Source organism: Lithobates pipiens, unplaced genomic scaffold (genome assembly GCF_037356315.1).
Source record: "Lithobates pipiens isolate NorthernLeopardFrog02 unplaced genomic scaffold, aLitPip1_a1.2 Scaffold_3, whole genome shotgun sequence".
In the NCBI taxonomy this organism is placed as follows: Eukaryota; Metazoa; Chordata; class Amphibia; order Anura; family Ranidae; genus Lithobates; species Lithobates pipiens.
In genome coordinates this window covers 140512044-140529580 of record NW_027507790.1, presented here as the reverse complement: position 1 = coordinate 140529580, position 17537 = coordinate 140512044, and the positions used below count along the sequence as shown (strand labels likewise).

General features: G+C 42.6%; 1 protein-coding gene across 4 annotated transcripts in view; it reads left to right on the top strand.

Annotated features, from left to right (window-relative positions):
• Window positions 1-3500, top strand: part of PAM (peptidylglycine alpha-amidating monooxygenase) — a 299102-nt gene extending 295602 nt beyond the window's left edge. For all 4 annotated transcript variants that reach the window (XM_077462333.1, XM_077462332.1, XM_077462330.1 and 1 more), the window contains one exon: window positions 2721-3500. In XM_077462333.1, coding sequence (XP_077318459.1) covers window positions 2721-2914 — 194 coding nt within the window. In that variant the 3' untranslated portion in view covers window positions 2915-3500. The remainder of the gene's footprint in view (window positions 1-2720) is intronic.
• Window positions 3501-17537: the final 14037 nt, after the last annotated feature.

Genomic DNA, 17537 nt, shown 5'->3' with positions numbered 1-17537 from the left:
GATGGCAATAACCGTTGTGTTCTCCAAGCAGGGATGGCTCCCCATACCCACCGCTGGCAAAACACTATAGCTTCATAGAGTCTGTCCATCTGGGGGAATGGGGGAACCAAGTGATTGTCTTCTTGCAACCCATGGTTGCAGGAAAGAAAATTGCATAATCTATGGTCTGCCTTAGTTTCAGACTTATCAGAACAAGGGTAAAGAGAAATCTTCCATTAGGAAAAATGTTGTGATGACAACTAACATGAGGATTTCAATCAATTTAAAGTGGTATCCTCTCAATTGCTGGTGCTTCTCCAAGACAGGAAGTGACTGGAAATCTCCCTTACAAAAAACAGCAAAAAAAATACCTTGATCTAGATTTTCTCTTTCCCACCCTATCCAAATCCATAAATACACTTATTTAGCTCTGGTAAATTTTGCAACTTATTGGCGGGGATTTAGTAAAACTGGAGCAGGCAGAATCTGGTGCAGCTGTGCAATTACCTTCTAACTTCAGCTTGTTCAATTAGCTTTGACAATAAAATCTGGAAGCTGATTGGTTACTCTGCAAAGCTACACCAGATTCTGTGTGCACCAGTTTTAGTAAATCTCCCCCATTGTATTGCATTATGAAAAAGGGTAAAAATATGTAAAGGTACCTCCTAGATGTGACTTTTTTTGTACTGACTGGGAAAATTTACTGACTTTCAATGAAAGTCAGTCAGTTGTATTAATACTACAAGATATCTCTAACCAGCATCGTGGCTTTTAGCTTTTGCGGCTCCAAAGTCTGAACAGAATAGTTTCGTAAATGTTGAAAAGAATAAGTATTGTATCTTGGTAGTAATCTAAAGCGACTGAGACCTGCAAATTTAGGTAACTTAAAACCCAAGAACAAAAATGGAATATATTAGTTTACCAATATCCAAATACCTTGGCTGCATTCGTTTACTTATTTTTTTTTTTTCTCTATTTCTTTATTATTTTTATTTATTCAGTGCTTTTCTGTATCTTTTGCTCTCAGCAGTGTGATCCTATGTGGCTTTAAATGCTCAGTTTTTATTTTTTTTAAATACCAAACCTGTTATACACTGGTTTTGCGCAGAGCAGCCACGGACCTCCTCTTCTCGGGTCCTCCTACTGGCGGTTCTGGCCCCTCCCCCTGCCAAGTGCCCTCATAGCAAGTCACTTACTATGGGGGCACTTGTGTGTACTTGCCCCTATGCTCGGCCCTGCCCCTGCTCTCTTTTCACTGGCTGTGATTGACAGCAGCAGAATCCAATGGCTCCCACTTCGGTGTCTGAGCCAATGAGGAGAGAGAGCCTCTGCTCTCATGCACAGCGCTGGCTGGACCAAGATCGAGATCAGGTAAGTATATGTGTAGGGGGGGGGGGGGGGGCTGGAGCAGGGAGCTGCATGCAGAAGGTTTTTTACCATAAGGCACAAAATGCCTTACGGTGCAAAGTCTTCTGCCTTTAGAACCACTTTAATGCCATTGGGTCTGCCCAGGTTACACTATGAATTACAGAAAAAAACTCCCACGTGATGAAAAAGGGTGTTCTGTAGCCATAATATGTTTTCTGTCTGAGGGTCACAACATTTTATGTTTTGTACTGGTTCTGTGTAAGAGCAGCATTGTCACTCTGGAACAGAAAGGGCCTTATGGTTGCAGAACATATCCTTCTTTCCTAGTCTCATAACAGGAGGAGAGATGTTGTGCAGTACAAAGGTACAAACAAGGCCAAGGATAAATCCAAGGGAAAAAAACCAAGCTTAACTTACCACCAGCCCACAGGCAACCAAATAACCTGTCTAACAGTATGTGTTAAAAGCAGGGGTTGAGTCTGCACACATTTGCAAATGCATGCATAAGCCACAGAGCTTCGTCAAGGCACCCCGGTATCTGTGGTTATTTGGTTGTCTGCTGGCTGCTGGTAAGTTAAGCTTAGTTTTTCCCTTGGATTTATCCTTGGTCTTGTTTGTACCTTTGTACTGCACAACATCTATTGCTGTAAGAAGCCTTCCAATGCTTCTTACAGCAATAGCCAGCTATAGATGGGACAAAGTGGCATCTTTTTTTGTATCGCAGTGCAAAGGTAACCTGGGCATGGCTGATAACACTGCATAGTAGTTTTCTTGGTTGAACTAGAAGGACTTCATTTTAATTTTTCACCCAGACTAACTATTTCTATTTACACAAGTCACAGGACAGCATTGGTTTTCTGTCAGGATCAACATGTATTTGTGTTCATTGAGGAGATAAAACAAAATGCTTTAGGGCCGGTTCACACAGCGAGCCGCGGCGAGGCGTCTCCGACTTACCTCGCCGCGACTTGCGGGGAGCTCAGCGGCGACTTGCAGAGGACTTCTGCATAGAAGTCAATGCAAGTCGCCCCCGAAGTCGCCCCGAAGTAGTACAGGAACCTTTTTTCTGAGTCGGAGCGACTCGAGTCGCTCCTCTCAGAACGGTTCCATAGTACTGAATGGGGGCGACTTGCGGGAGCGAGGCGAGCCGTGTCGCCTTGCCTCGCGTCGCAGTGTGAACCGGCCCTAAATGGTATATTTATCTAACTAAAAGAGAGCAAATAAGAGACATTCATTGGTGGGGCTTACATATATTTTAAGAAATTAGGACTTTTAGACAAGTAAAATATTTGCAGACTATGTAGAAACGCTGTAGTAATGTTTTATGTGAACTTCTAATATGTTCTGATTTTTATTTTATTTATTTTTTTTAGGTAAAGGGACTGGTGGCCTTAATCTTGGAACCTTCTTTGCAAGTCACAAGGGGTACAGTCGGAAAGGCTTTGACAGACTTAGTACAGAAGGAAGTGACCAAGAGAAGGATGACGACGACGGCTCAGATTCAGAAGAAGAATACTCGGCGCCCCCGATCCCAGCAGCAGCAGCAGCGACATCATCTTCTTCCTGAAAAGAAAAAAAAAAAAAAACTACTTCCACTCAGTCTTTTGCCCTCTAGCACGTTTAAGATTGTGTATTTAATTGTAACTGTACTAGTCTCTGTGGGCGGTACAAGTGTCATGGTTTTCTTTCCTTTCCCTTCTGAGTGCTGTTGTAGTCTTTTATGTGAACATTCAGAGCAATTTCGTTATCACTATAGATAGTGTAGAAATAATACGTAATTCAAGTTTTTGTTTTATTACAATCTCTTTTTCATTGTTTGATGGCATTCCTCTGCTTTTCCAATAGCACTTTAATTGCCAACATATAAATATATATATTATTTTCTTGCCTTTAAAGTCACGACTATTTGCAGTACAAAGATGTGTGCCACATAAATGCAAAGCTGCTAAATTTCTTCTATTTTTTTAAATTCACAATATGATATTGTGTCCAAAAAGAGAATTAAAAGAGAAAAAAAGAGAAAAAACTATTTAATTTTTGTTTTGGTGTTATTGGGATGTCTTATTTTTAGATGGTTACACTGTTTAGAACACTATTTTCAGAAACTGAATGTACTTTGTGTAATAAAGTGTTCGCAGAGCATTACAATGAGACTACTTTGGAGTTTGTGCTTGATGTATTTCCTCATTTTCTGAATGTTCCTGAGACCCAAAAATGTAAAAATATACAGATGATGTGTTTACAGCTTTGGACAATCGCCCTCTGTAGATTTCAGAGCGGCGGATTGCATAGAACAGAAACATGTGAAAAGAGACTACACCCCTCCAATGCTTCCCCCAAATCTCTTTAACCTCCCTGGCGGTATGATGATTTCAGATTTTTGGTGCTGAAAGTGATCCAATTATTTTGCATGGAAATTTGGCGTTTTATATTGTAGGCCTGTAATTCTTAGGAATAACGCGCTTAAATCTGTCCAAACCAGAGTCTAGTAGACATCCTGGATATGATAAAGTTTGAAAAACAAAATCATAAATTATTTATTATATTATAATTATACCAAATAATAATAATATAAATGATTCAATAATTTAATCAAATCAAAAACACTGAAATTTGCTCAGTTGCAGAATTGTCACTGTCATTACTTTTCAGTGTTTGATGACGGGTCTCCCCACAATTCACTATCGCTCAATTCTGTGAGCGATTCTAATTTATTATCACTGTTTTCTAGCTGGTCTAAAACCACTTTGATGTAAAGGGACGGTTTTGGTTGCTATGGACAATCTCCAGTTTCCAGGCAGAAAGAACAGTGTATATATATATATATATATATATATATATATATATATATATATATATATATATATATATATATATATATATATATATATATAAAACTACATGCAGGGCACTGGACAGACCACTAGGGACAAAAGGGATGTGAAATAATTACATACAGTAATGTAATCTGTAAGATTACAGTGTACTGTATGTATAGTGTGTGTTTCACTTTTTGAATTTGGATCCGTTCTCCGTCCCTGTGCGTCGCAGAGCTCGCAGGGAATGGAGCCCGGCTCCGTGATGAATCGAGCAGAGGACGAGCTGCTCACACTACGGGGAGGACATCGCAGGATCCAGGGGACAAGGTAAGTAAGCTCTTTCTGGATCCTGCGATGCGATTCCGAGTCTGGCTCGGGGTTACAGCTTTTGGTTCTGAAATTTCACCCCAAGCCAGACTCTGGAGTAACCTTTTTTTAACCTAAGGAGGTTAAAAAAAAACTGTTAAAAAAACATTAACTGAAGTGTTATATAAAAAAAAATTTAAAGCCTAACCCCCAATGGCGGAGTGTCCAGATAATAATAACCTGAAAGACGTTCGAAGCTTCCCTACTCTGTATAGAACAAAAGTCTTGTCTAAGGTTGAGGTTTACACTAAGTGGATAATCTGACTTCCACCAAATTTTACTGGATTACATTATTCTGCAACTTTTATTATTGCCTGGAGATGTCCTTTATACAAATATAGAAGAATGTATGTTACTAGATTGGTTGCCTTTAAAGGGAAACTATAAAAAGTTTTGTCAATCTAACTTTATATGTTTATACTTTTTCTAACTGCTCTCTTATATATGTTTATTTACGATAAATATAAGCAATATTTTTCGAATAAACATTTAATGTGGTTGTAAACCTCTGACATGAAATATGAACAAAGCACATCCCATTATAGTGTGTACTTTTCTCAATCCAGAGCACTACCTTTAATTTCTGTCCACTGCCTTGTTCCTCTGTTATCTGCATGAGTCACTTATGGGAAGTTGTCTTGACACCAAGAGGTAAAAAGGTGACAGGAGAGGGAGCTCCAGCATGCAGTCTGTGATTGACAGCCTTTGCTCTGTTCCTGTGTTTTATGTAAAAGGAGGTGTGTCCCTTCTCTTCAATAAGCTCTTAGCTCTCCTAACTGACTGTAACTTTAGCTCCCCACCACCTGTTTTCTGAAAGCTTAGACAGGCTGTATAAATTCTGGACTTGAGCGACTGTAGAGAAGAAAGGGCAGCAGATAAACAGGTACAACTTGTGTAGGAGGATTTGTTTCATCTCTGAAACCAAATATTATTTTTTACCTGACTAAAACAAAAGGTATTTCCTTATTATTGTTGCCTTTTTGTTTAACTCGTTTTTTATTGATTTTGAAAAATAAAGTTATCCATCACTTCAAACAAATATTTTACATCATCTTGAAATGAGATTAACATAAGAAAATAAACCAATTTACCACATAAATCACGGTTCGTCATATAATACATACAGAATTTGTATATTATTGATCACGATCTCAGATTCAGAATATTCCATCACTCAATTATCCATAAACTAAACAGTCAATCCTTCTATACTCAAGTGTAACTACATCTTCCATTGACTTTGACCATCGTTCATGTGAATAAGTATAATCCAGTTATAAATCATATTAACAACTAGGACCTACAAGTAAAGTGTTTTATTGCTTTACTGTAACATTTATAAAACTGAAAGAAAGCTTGCAGCTGTACTATACCATCCCTGTAAACGCAGTCCACGGGGACCAGGAGACATTAAATTTCTCAGCATTCCCATCTTTATATGCCAGAATCTTTTCATATTCCCTCACTGTGTTCACTCTCGCCACTAGATGTGTACTGGAGGGAGGATCTGGTGTTTTCCAGTTGTTCAGTATCAGGGATTTGGCCGCTAGTAGAATATGCATGGTTACGGATCTTAGTTGGGGTGGGAATGCATTCAGGTCTATATGTAGAAGGGCCAATTCTGTCTTAGGAATTACCTGTCTACCCAAGATTTTCGATAGCATTGAAAACACCTCTAACCAGAAGGGTTGTATATGTGGGCAGGCCCACAACATATGTACTAAACTCCCAACTATCCCACAGCCCCGCCAACATAGATTAGAAGAGTTTTTAGAAAATGTAGCCACAATATACGGAGTGTAGTACCACCGCACCATAATTTTCTGCATTAATTCGTCGTAATTCGAGCATTTGGAGTACATATGGGTGTGTTTTATGGCCGTTTTCCATTGAAGATCTGTGAAGACTTTGCCTAGTTCCTTTTCCCAATTAATGGAATATGAAGATTTCGTAAAAGCATCCTTGGCATCTAAGGCGTTATAAAGTACCGAGATACCCCTTGGTCTTGAAGAGCTTGAATGTAGGCGGAGCCAGAACTTTTCCAGAACTGGAGTACTCAGTACTTTAAGCGTATGGAAGTATGAAGCTAGTTGTGTGTATGTCAAAAATTCGGAGTCGGGGAGATTGCATGTCTGTTGTAAAACATGGAAGGGAATAAGTTTGCCCTGTGAGGTTGTCTGACCAATTTTCCAGCTTACGGGAGAGCCAGTTTGTTAATCTAATATGTGGTATTATCCATTTCGTAACTTCTAGGGGAATAGGAATAGATTTTGATGGGTAGAATTCATTGCCTTTAGTAGCTATTTCCTTCCAGGCTACCACTGAAGCCTGGATGGTAGGGTGGTTAGGGATCTCCGTACGTTTATCAATGCATGCTGCAATGAAAAGGGCGTGTGGAGACGTGTCGCACAGCCAAAGCCGCTCCAACTTACACCATGGCTTAACCTCCCCCTCCGTGAACCAGCTCCTCAGTTGATCTAATATAAATGCAGTGTAGTAGTCTTTTAAGACCGGGATTCCCATACCCGATGTGGATTTATGTCTGTGTTGCATATGCAGGGAACATCTAGATTTTTTCCCCTCCCAAACAAAATTCGACAACTGTTTTTGTAGTCGAACGAAAAATGATTTCGGTAAAGGGATGGGTAAGGCTTGAAAATAATAAGTCAGTTTAGGAAGTACAAACATCTTGTATGCTGCTATACGGCCTGACCAGGAAATGTGAAATTTTTATAGTCTGTTAATATCTTGTTGGAAGATGTTTAGTAAAGGTGCGTAATTCTCTTTATAAAGTAAGTTTGTAGGAAACGTGAGATTCACCCCCAGATATTTTATGGAGACATTGGTCCAGGGATAAGGGAATGCTTGCTTAAGATATAGTTCTACCGACGGTTTAATGTTCATACCTAGAATGAGTGACTTGGACGTATTAATTTTATAATATGAGACGTTACTAAACTCTGTTAACACTGAATGAGCTGCTGGTAACGAGATTGCAGGATTAGAGAGGGACAATATAACGTCATCTGCGAATAATGAAATTTTGTATTGCTTATCACCTGCTTGGATGCCTTCAATAAGGCGATCCTTCCTCAAAGTTTCCGCTAGCGGTTCCATTACAAGGGCAAAAATAATAGGGGAAAGGGGGCACCCCTGCCTAGTCCCATTTGTGATATTAAAGGGTTTTGAGTACAGGCCCTCCGTATACACATGCGCTGACGGGTGTGAGTATAGGGCTAGAATTGCATCACGAATCGCTCCATTAATTCCGAATTTAGGAAGTACCCCCTTTAGGTAACCCCAATGAATCCGATCAAAAGCCTTCTCTGCGTCTAACGAAAGAAGCAGAGAAGGCTCCTTTTTGTGTTCGGTCAGGGAGAGCAAATTGATCAATCGTCTGGTAGCGTCTGTTGTGTGTCGACCCAGAACAAATCCTACCTGGTCATAATTAATCAGTTTGGGGAGAATTGTTTTCAATCTGTTTGCTATTAATTTGGCATGGAGTTTCACGTCCACATTGAGAAGTGAAATGGGCCGAAAATTTTGCGGGGCATTGGGCTCCTTCCCTGGCTTAGGTAGGGTAATAATCGTCGCTATAAGCATTTCTGGAGGGAATGATGCTGCCTTGGTCGCCGCATCAAACACTTGCGATAAGTGCGGAGCTAAAATCTTATCAAACAGTTGATAGTATTCTGATGAAAAGCCATCAGGGCCTGGAGCTTTATTTCGTGGGAGGGAGGAGATAGCCTTGGAAATTTCTTGTACCGTAAAGGGCGCATTCAAAAAGGTGAGATCCTCGGTGGAAACCTTGGGTAGGTCAATTGAGGCTAAAAATATGTAAATAGAGGACTCTGTGGGTTGAGGCGTGGAAGCATCTGCATGTAGGTTATACAGTGACTCATAAAAATCACTGAAAATGTCTGCAATTTCCTTGGGGTTAGTATGTTTCTTTTTAGTTCTAGGGTCTATGAGAAAGGGCAATTTTTGCTGGATAGTTCTGTCTCTGACCTGATCCGCCAATAGTTTACCCGCCTTATTGCCGTACCTATATGTTCGAGCCTTCAGAGCTCTGTATTGTTTGTCGTGTTGAGCTAGCAATAACAGTCGCAATTCCTGCCTAGTCGTGAACAAGGTTTCTATTAGTAACTGAGAAGGCTGCCTCTTATTCTCAGTTTCTAAGCACTGTATCTTATCTAACAAGCCATTCAATCTCTCTGTCCTTTGTTTCTTGAGTTTACTGCTCAGCTGTATAAGTAAGCCCCTAATAAAGGCTTTGTGGGAATTCCACAAGATAAATGGATCTGACACAGAGGGGGCATTTCGGGTAAAATAATCTGCAAGCTCGGTTTCTATGGACTGTTTGTGGCAGGGTTGCGACAGAGTGTAAATATCATTCCGCCATCTGTTAGCTCTCGTTTCCAGGCGACGATCCACTACATCAATCGAAATTGGGGCATGGTCTGACCATGATATGCAGTGGATCTCCGACCTGGAGACTTGCTGTAGAGTAAACTTATCCGCTAAGAACATATCTATGCGAGAGTAGCTCTGGTGCACGTTTGAATAGAATGTAAAATCTGCTTCTGAAGCGTGTTGGCAGCGCCACACATCAAACAATTCAGATTGGGCAAGGAACCTCCCCAAGGACACCCTGCTGGTCTGTGGCCTACCGTGCCTAGAGACATCCAGTGCCCCCCCCCGCAATTGCATTAAAATCACCACACCACAATACTCGACCTTGTTGCACTTTAGATACTTTTTTCCTCAACTTGTTGAGAAAAGATAGTTGTTTGGTGTTGGGAGCATACACATTAATCAGGGTAAATCTTACATTATTAATATCACTTATCAGAATAATATAGCGACCCTGAACATCTGAAATTGTTTCTATGCACTTAAATTGCACCGTATTCTTAATGGCTATAGCCACACCTCTCTTCTTAGATAGAAAACTAGCCAAATACACATGGGGGAATAGCTTGTTTTGGAACACTGGAGTTTTCTGGGCTGCAAAGTGAGTTTCTTGGAAACATATTATATCACTTCGGAGGCGTTTGGCTTCCTTCCAAGCAAGTTGCCGCTTGAAAGGGCTATTAAGGGCCCTTTACATTCAGAGAGGATATACGGAAAGGCATGATAGATGGGAACTTCTGGTATTCACGTCAGATGGGAAAGGCAGTACCGAGTACTACTGAAATATGGGTATAAAAGGAATACTCTATTAACACTGGGCACTTAAAAATGAGCTCGGTGGGAGAAACAGTCGTGTATAATCCGAACGTTATCCCTAAAAAGAGAGGTGTGCTCGATACTTTAACCTGAAATCAGCAGTAAAGAAGGGCGTACAAACTGATAAACCACAGACCCACTAATAAGAGTCAAATGCGAACGTAAGTTTGATTATAACAGAACCGTAATGAACGATCGGCTCAAATCGGTCAGTAGAGACAATTCGTTATCGCAACCAACGAATCGCCTTATGACCTGTGCGGTGATTTCACCGCTCTACTCGGGGGGAGAGAAAAAAAAGACAGTAGAAGTCTACGAACGTTGTCAAAACTGTAAACGGCTACATAGCGGCCGGGCACTCAAGGGGGGGGGTAACAGGGGTGTGATCCCCTTGTGTTAAACTTGCTCGTGTTCATTGTTGTCACCTATGGGGTGGCTTGAAGTCATCCTTGATCTGAATCATCTTCAGGCTCTGGGTTCAAAATTTTCCAATCTTGCAGAAGTCGCATACTATCCTTCAAAGTGGAGATGAGATGTGTGGCATCTTCTCTAACTATTTGCAGTCTCGCAGGGTATATCCACCGATACGTAATGCGATGGTTATGTAGCACTTTGGTGATTGTGGATAGCTGCCTGCGCTGTTGCATTGTGAACGCCGAGAGATCAGCAAAGAATGACAGGTCCTGAAGATCATCTGGTAAGGATTCTCTGCGCCTAGTTGCTGCCATGAATTGATCTTTAATGTGGTAGAAATGGATGCGAACAATAGTGTCCCTGGGGAGATGAGCAGCCACATGTTTGGGTTGGGTTTGGGTTTGGGAAGCCTGTGGATGCGGTCTATTACAAGATCTTCCAGCGGTGCGTCAGGCAGGGCTGTTTGCATAATATGCATGAAATGCTGCTTCAGATCAGGAGGTTTAACTGACTCCGGGATACCCCTGATTTTGACGTTATTCCTCCTAGATCTGTCTTCCAAATTTGCCAGTTTAAGCTTCATAAGCATCATCTCTTCCTCCCTGTCATTATGGGCATCCACTAAATCATTGAAAGTCATAGCAAACTCCCCCATTTTGGTCTCCACATGGGTCACTCTATTAGAAACTGATGCTATTTCTGATTTGTAGTTCCTGGTGAGCGCCTGGATATCAGAGTGAATTGTGGATCTTAGAGACACTAGCATGTCTTTTAAAGTGGTATCCAGGATAGGGGTATTAGTAGTGGGAAACTCTGAGAGGGAGTCCTGTAGCTCTCTAGTGTCCTCCAGTGAGGAATCTAGGCTTACCTCCTCTTTGTCCGTGCTGTCCAGTCTGGGCTTGCTTTTTGCAGGGCTGTTCTCTCCCCAAGGTGGAGGAGTGCTGGAGGTCTTCCACATAGAGCGGTGTGGAGGTGCGGTGGAGTGGGAGACAGGTTGTTGCTTGCCAGGCTTCTCACGTCCTCCCTGTTCTCCTCCGCCACGTGTGCCGCCGCCATCTTGCTCAGGGGACTGCCGCTGAGTGAAGAAATAGTCAGGAAGCCTGTTCGGTTTGCCCCCTGCTTTTCCTTTTTCGGTGAGGCATCCTATGGTTTGCCCGCACCTCTTGGTAAAGATTGCGCCGAAAAACGAGGCTTGTAAGCTGTTGGAATACCCCCTTTTGGTCCGTAGCTTAACGGAGCTCTTCACTGAGCGTCCATCCGCTCCGCCGGCTAGCCACGCCCCCTATTGTTGCCTTTTTAAGCCTGGTACACGCTGAGTTTTTTTCCGTTCAACCCTGTCCGCTTCGGTTGGAGCCTGCTGTACAAACGATCCGATGTTAGTACGGCGTTCTCCCCCGCTGAGCTGTTGTGTTCCCACCCACCAGAGCGCTCTGGTCAGCGCTCTCAGCCATTGATTGAGAGCGGGCTGGTTTTCAAGCATGCTCATCTGACAGAAGCCAGCCAAACGGGGTGGGGGGGGGGGACTTCTATCAGACTGGCTCCCATAGACAGGGACCACACATACACAGGGGCCAAATGTTGTCCGGTTTTTATTGAACCTGCTGATGTTGCCGGGCATTTGGCCCCTGTGTATGGAGCTCTATTGTAAAAGACGTTTTAATACATACAATACCTTTTAACACAAATCAAGCATTAATCTGTCACTTTACATGTAATGTTTCAGTAAATTGTACAGCTACTTTGTTGTACGGTACATCTGATTTTGTTAGAGTTCTGGCTACAGACTGTACTGTTTTTGTTTCATTTACTTGTCTTCATTTAATGGACATTTTACAGGAAGACTTACTTAAGGTTTTCAGCCAAGTAATATGATAGTCTTCAATTTAATTGCACTACCAGTAAATCTCAGAAGACTGCAATATGGAGATAAAACATTAATGCTTAATAAATCTGACTTCTTTTTCACAATACTTTATTTTCAGATGCTGGCATATATGGTGTTTGTGCTTACTGAACTTTTCCTAATGTTGAAATTTGAGCAAAAAATATCTGAGCTATGAGAACACAAAGAAAGGAATTTTGGCTGAATTGACCAAAAATATTTAGAAATGTGGACACTGTGAGGGGAGATGGGGGCAGTTCCAGAGTGCCAATGCTGGATTTATCTGCTGGACAGACGGCGCAACAGAAGTTCTGTATGCTAGGTTACATTTAAAGTAAAGCAGAGCTTAAAATGCTTCATTTGATAATGTGATACCCACAGAATTCACCTACTCAGGGAAACATAATAAGTGTCTAGTTTCTGGGAATTTTGAAAGCTATTCTGAATTTATTTTTAACGTTTATTAGCCTTAAGCTTCTACTCTAAAGGGCATTCAGACGTGGCCTAGTGCGATATAAGGTAAATCGCACACAAGGAAAGTAACTATAATTTTCATCAAGTACAGATCTTCCCCCATCTTCCCCCATCTTGTGATGTAGTACCTGTGTCTGTCTTCTATCCATCCATGTGAATGCTTTCAATGAATGTCATAAGTGACTAACTAGAAGCAGATCTACGAACAATAGAACATATTCGATTTTAGCTGCCCGTCAAACACTGCCAAAAATCAACACAAAAAGGCCTAGGCCTCAAGTTGGTTTGACAACAAGGAAACCGAAGTTAGACAGGAACTAGAGATTTCAACATTCAATCATTAAAATGAAAAGCATAGCTCGTTTTCACTGATTACATATTTTAGTTGGTATTCCTGTGTTTATCTTGCTAATTGCTAATGTGACTCTCACTTTTTCAATGCTTACATTGTATTGTTCTGTAAAACTGCCTTGCTAAAAATGACTTCAAGTGTATTTCCACTTCTTGCAGTCAAACTGCAACACCACTAAGGGATGTTAGATGGTCTCCCAATCTGAAAAATAGGAAAATGGCTCCAAATAGTAATATAATTGGTAAAATGTACTGAACGTATCAGAAAAACCAAGCCAGCTAAAATGTACCACAGACGCTGTTGGTAAGCTTCCCTACAGCTTGTGATGCCAGTCTGCTAACTCCATCCAACATGTTTCAAACAGACCACCCCACTGCCCCAGTGGGTGGTACTCATGTGGACAGGCTCTTGGGGGTGATGCAGAGCAGAGAGATGGCTCCAGTGATGGTGGCCATCTCCCCGTCTTAATACCCACTTCCTGATTGGCCAGGAGGAGAAGCAGGAAGACGATAGCAAATATTATTTTTCTGCTGTCACACAACTGGCCAAAAAACCCCATTGGAATATATGCGTCCTGTGCCCTGCATGTAGATTAGGGGGGTGGGCACCCCTGCACCCCCCCCCCGTATGGAGCGCCCGCCACTGCCTCCTTGATTGCAGCTTAAAATGTAATTACATAAGATGAAGTCCTAAAATAGCCATGTCCTAAAAGGGGAAGGGTGGTCACTACTGCCAAAAAAGAAATGTCATGCCTGACTATGAATTCCGAAAAACATGGCTGCCCTGTCTCACACCAGTTTTTGTGCCCAGTTACATTATCATCACACGTGGCACTGCTTTGGTTCCTGGATGTGGGTCTGAAATGCACGTGGATAAGGGTCTTCTTTCTACAGGTGTTGCTCTAGGCTTCTTTCACATGTTTAGTAGTATTAAACCCAGGACCCTGCATTTACTATATCTGGTCTCCCACAGTACAAAGAACATGGAAATGCAATTATTTTAGTAAATATAAACTGCTAAATACCTTTTCTCATCAGCAGTATATAGCAGTCCTTGTGACTTCTACCAGTGTGTGGCCCAACACTGGTTAAAGCTTGTTGGAGGAATTTTTTTATTCTCTTCTGATTGTCCTATGAGGCTGCATGATCCCTAACCCTCAGGAGAATGCCAATTGGCTCTGTGGCAAACACATGCATCCCCCCAGAAAAATAAGAGTGCCCCCAAGACTCTGTTCTATTAGCAGATGGATTGGGGACTGTGGAAGAAAGAGAAGGATCAGAGAAGATGGGATCAAACAGCCAAACAATGCAGAGCTTTACTGCATATACAGTGCCTTGAAAAGGTATTTATACCCCTTGAAATTTTCCAAATTACAACCAAAAACGTAAAATTTATTTTATTGGGATTTTATGTGATAGACCAACACAAAGTGGCACATAATTGTGAAGTGGAAGGAAAATGATAAATGGCTTTCAAAATTTCTTACAAATAAATATGTCAAAAGTGTGGCGTGCATTTGTATTCAGCCCCCTTTACTCTGATATCCCTAACTAAAATCTAGTGGAACCAATTGCCTTCAGAAGTCACCTATTTGGTAAATAGAGTCCACCTGTGTGTAATTTAAAGCGGTTTTGTACCTAAAAATGTTTCTTCTTCTTATTTAAAGCACATGCTAACATACTTACAGTAATGAACACTTAAATAAAATATTATTCAGTACTTACCTTATCTGATGTTTGTGCTGACTTCCGGGCTTGGCGTGGTTATCGGCCTCGCAATGGTCCCTGGGAAATTTCTAAGCTATTTCCCAAAAATCCATGGGGGACTTAGTAATGCCGAAATCTCGTGAGATTTTGGAAGGAGGACGCCGGTCACGTGACGAGGGCGTGTCCGAAATTGCCATTTTCAAAGTGGGCAGGCAGCTGTATCTGATGTGATGGCAACAAGAAACTTTTACAGCGCTGCTCACTGCTATCAGTGAGCATGCGCGAGATGGAGCAGTGGATGCTGGGAGCCGAGCGTTATAGAATACAGGATGTAAATGCCTGTGGGCTTCAGACGTCCACAGTAAAAATGGAAACCGCCGGACTGCTTTTTTAAAAGTTATCCAAAGCAAAAAAATCGTCACGCCGGGGGTCAAAAACACGCCGATCGTGAATGCTAAGATAGGAATCGCCCACCAGTGACACAGGTAAGAAAAAAACAAAACCGCAGCGGAATCCGGCTTTAATCTCAGTATAAATACAGCTGTTCTGTGAAACCCTCAGAGGTTTGTTAAAGTAGGTTAGTGAACAAACCGCATCATGAAGGAACACACCAGACAGGTCAGGGATAAAGTTGCGCAGACTTTTAAAGTAGGGTTAAGTTATAAAAAAAAAATCCCAAGCTTTGAACTTCTCACGGGGCACTGTTCAATCCATTATCTGTAACTGGAAAGAGTATGGCACAACTGCAAACCTACCAAGACATGGTTATCCACCTAAACTGACAGCCCGGGCAAGGAGCCATTCATTAGAGAAGCAGCCAAGATCCCCATGGTAACTCTGAAGGAGCTGCAGAGATCCACAGCTCAGGTGGGAGAATCTGTCCACAGGACAACTTTTAGGCGTGCACTCCACAAATCTGGCCTTTATGGAAGAGTGGCAAGAAGAAAGTCATTATTGAAAGAAAGCCATAAGAAGTCCAGTTTGCAGTTGGTAAGAAGCCATGTGGGGGAAATGGCAAACATGTGGAAGAAGGTGCTCTGGTCAGATGAGACCAAAATTTAACTTTTTGGCCTAAAAGCAAACCGCTATGTGTGGCGGAAAACTAACACTGCACATCACCCTGAACACACCACCCCCACCGTGAAACATGGTGGTGGCAGCATCATGTTGTGGGGATGCTTTTCTTCAGCAGGGATAGGAAAGCTGGTCAGACTTGATGGGAAGGTGGATGGAGCCAAAGACAGGGCAATCTTAAATGAAAACCTGTTAGTCTGCATAAAGACTTGAGACTAGGGCAGTGGTTCACATTCCAACAGGACGATGACCCTAAACATACAGTCAGAGCTACAACAGAATGGTTTAGATCAGGCATATGCAATTAGCAGACCTCCAGTTGTTGCAGAACTACAAGTCCCATGAGGCATAGCAAGACTCTGAGAGCCACAAGCATGACACCCAGAGGCAGAGGCATGATGGGACTTGTAGTTTTGTAACAGCTGGAGGCCTGCTAATTGCATATCCCTGGTTTAGATCAAAGCGTATTCATATGTTAGAATGGCCCAGTCACAGTCCAGACCTAAATCCAATTGCAAATCTGTGGCAAGACTTGAAAATTGCTGTTTGCAGATGCTCTCCGTCTAAGCTTGAGCTATTTTGCAAAGAAGAATGGGTAAAAATGTCTCTCCTAGATATGCAAAGCTGGTAGAGACATACCCAAAAAGACTTGCAGCTGTAATTGCAGCAAAAAGGGGTTCTACAAAGTATTGACTCGGGGGGCTGAATACAAATGCACCCCCACATTTTTCACATATTTGTCACTGTGGGCACCCGGCTGTGACTTCACAGCCAGGCATGCACTGCGCATGAGCGAGCCACGTGCTGTGACTGGCCGGGCAATCATCTTGGACCTGTGACGTGTCCCAGATGATTGCAGAGAGAGAGGGGGGAGAGGTGAACTTATTTCCCGCGCTGCGGTGCCCTGGGAGGAATTGGGAGCTGGAACCCTCAAAAAAGAGTGTTTCTGCCCCCCCAAAAAATGCCAAATGTGGCATGTCAGGGAGGTCACCTTCCCTTAAAGCGGAAGTTCCATTTTTGGGTGGAACTCCACTTTAAGCCCCAGCTGGTGGTTGCAGGATCAGAACCTGCGAAAAGGGAAGATCCTTCCTCCTTTTAATTTGGAGAGTACTGACTACAGATGCCAGTCTCTCAGGCTGGGGAGCGACCCTAGAAGAGCTCACAGCTCAGGGGAAATGGTCAAGGACAGAACAGATCCTGCCCATCAACGTCCTGGAATTACGGGCAGTACGACTGGCCCCTACGGTCCTGGACGGTAGAGCTTCAGGACTACCCTATCAGGGTTCAGTCCGACAATGCCACTACAGTGGCCTATATAAACCACCAAGGCGGTACCAGGAGTCATTCCGCTCTGAAGGAGGTGAACCACATACTAGCCTGGGCAGAGGGATATGTGCCAATTCTATCAGCAGTCCATATCCCGGGAGTAGGGAACTGGAAGGCAGATTATCTGGCGTTTCAGGAAATTTGCCAGAGTTGGGGGTGGCCAGAGGTCGACCTACTGGCCTCTAGGTTCAACAACAAGCTACAGCAGTTTGTGTCCCGAACAAGAGATCCTCTGGCAATCTGAGCAGATGCTTTGTTAGTTTCATGGAGCCAGTACTCCTGGTTTATGCTTTCCCTCCGATCCCTCTCCTTCCACATTTGTTGCACAGGATTCGGACAGAGGGAGTTACGGTCATTCTGGTGGCACCAGCCTGGCCCAGAAGGCCTTGGTTCCCGGTGATTGTGAGTCTGGCAATCTGACGTTGCCCCGATCTACTGTCTCAAGGTCCTATATTACACCCCAATTTACATTCTCTAAATTTGACGACATGGCTATTGAAGCCAGGGTGTTAAAGGACCGTGGCATCTTGGGACCAGTGGTGTCTACC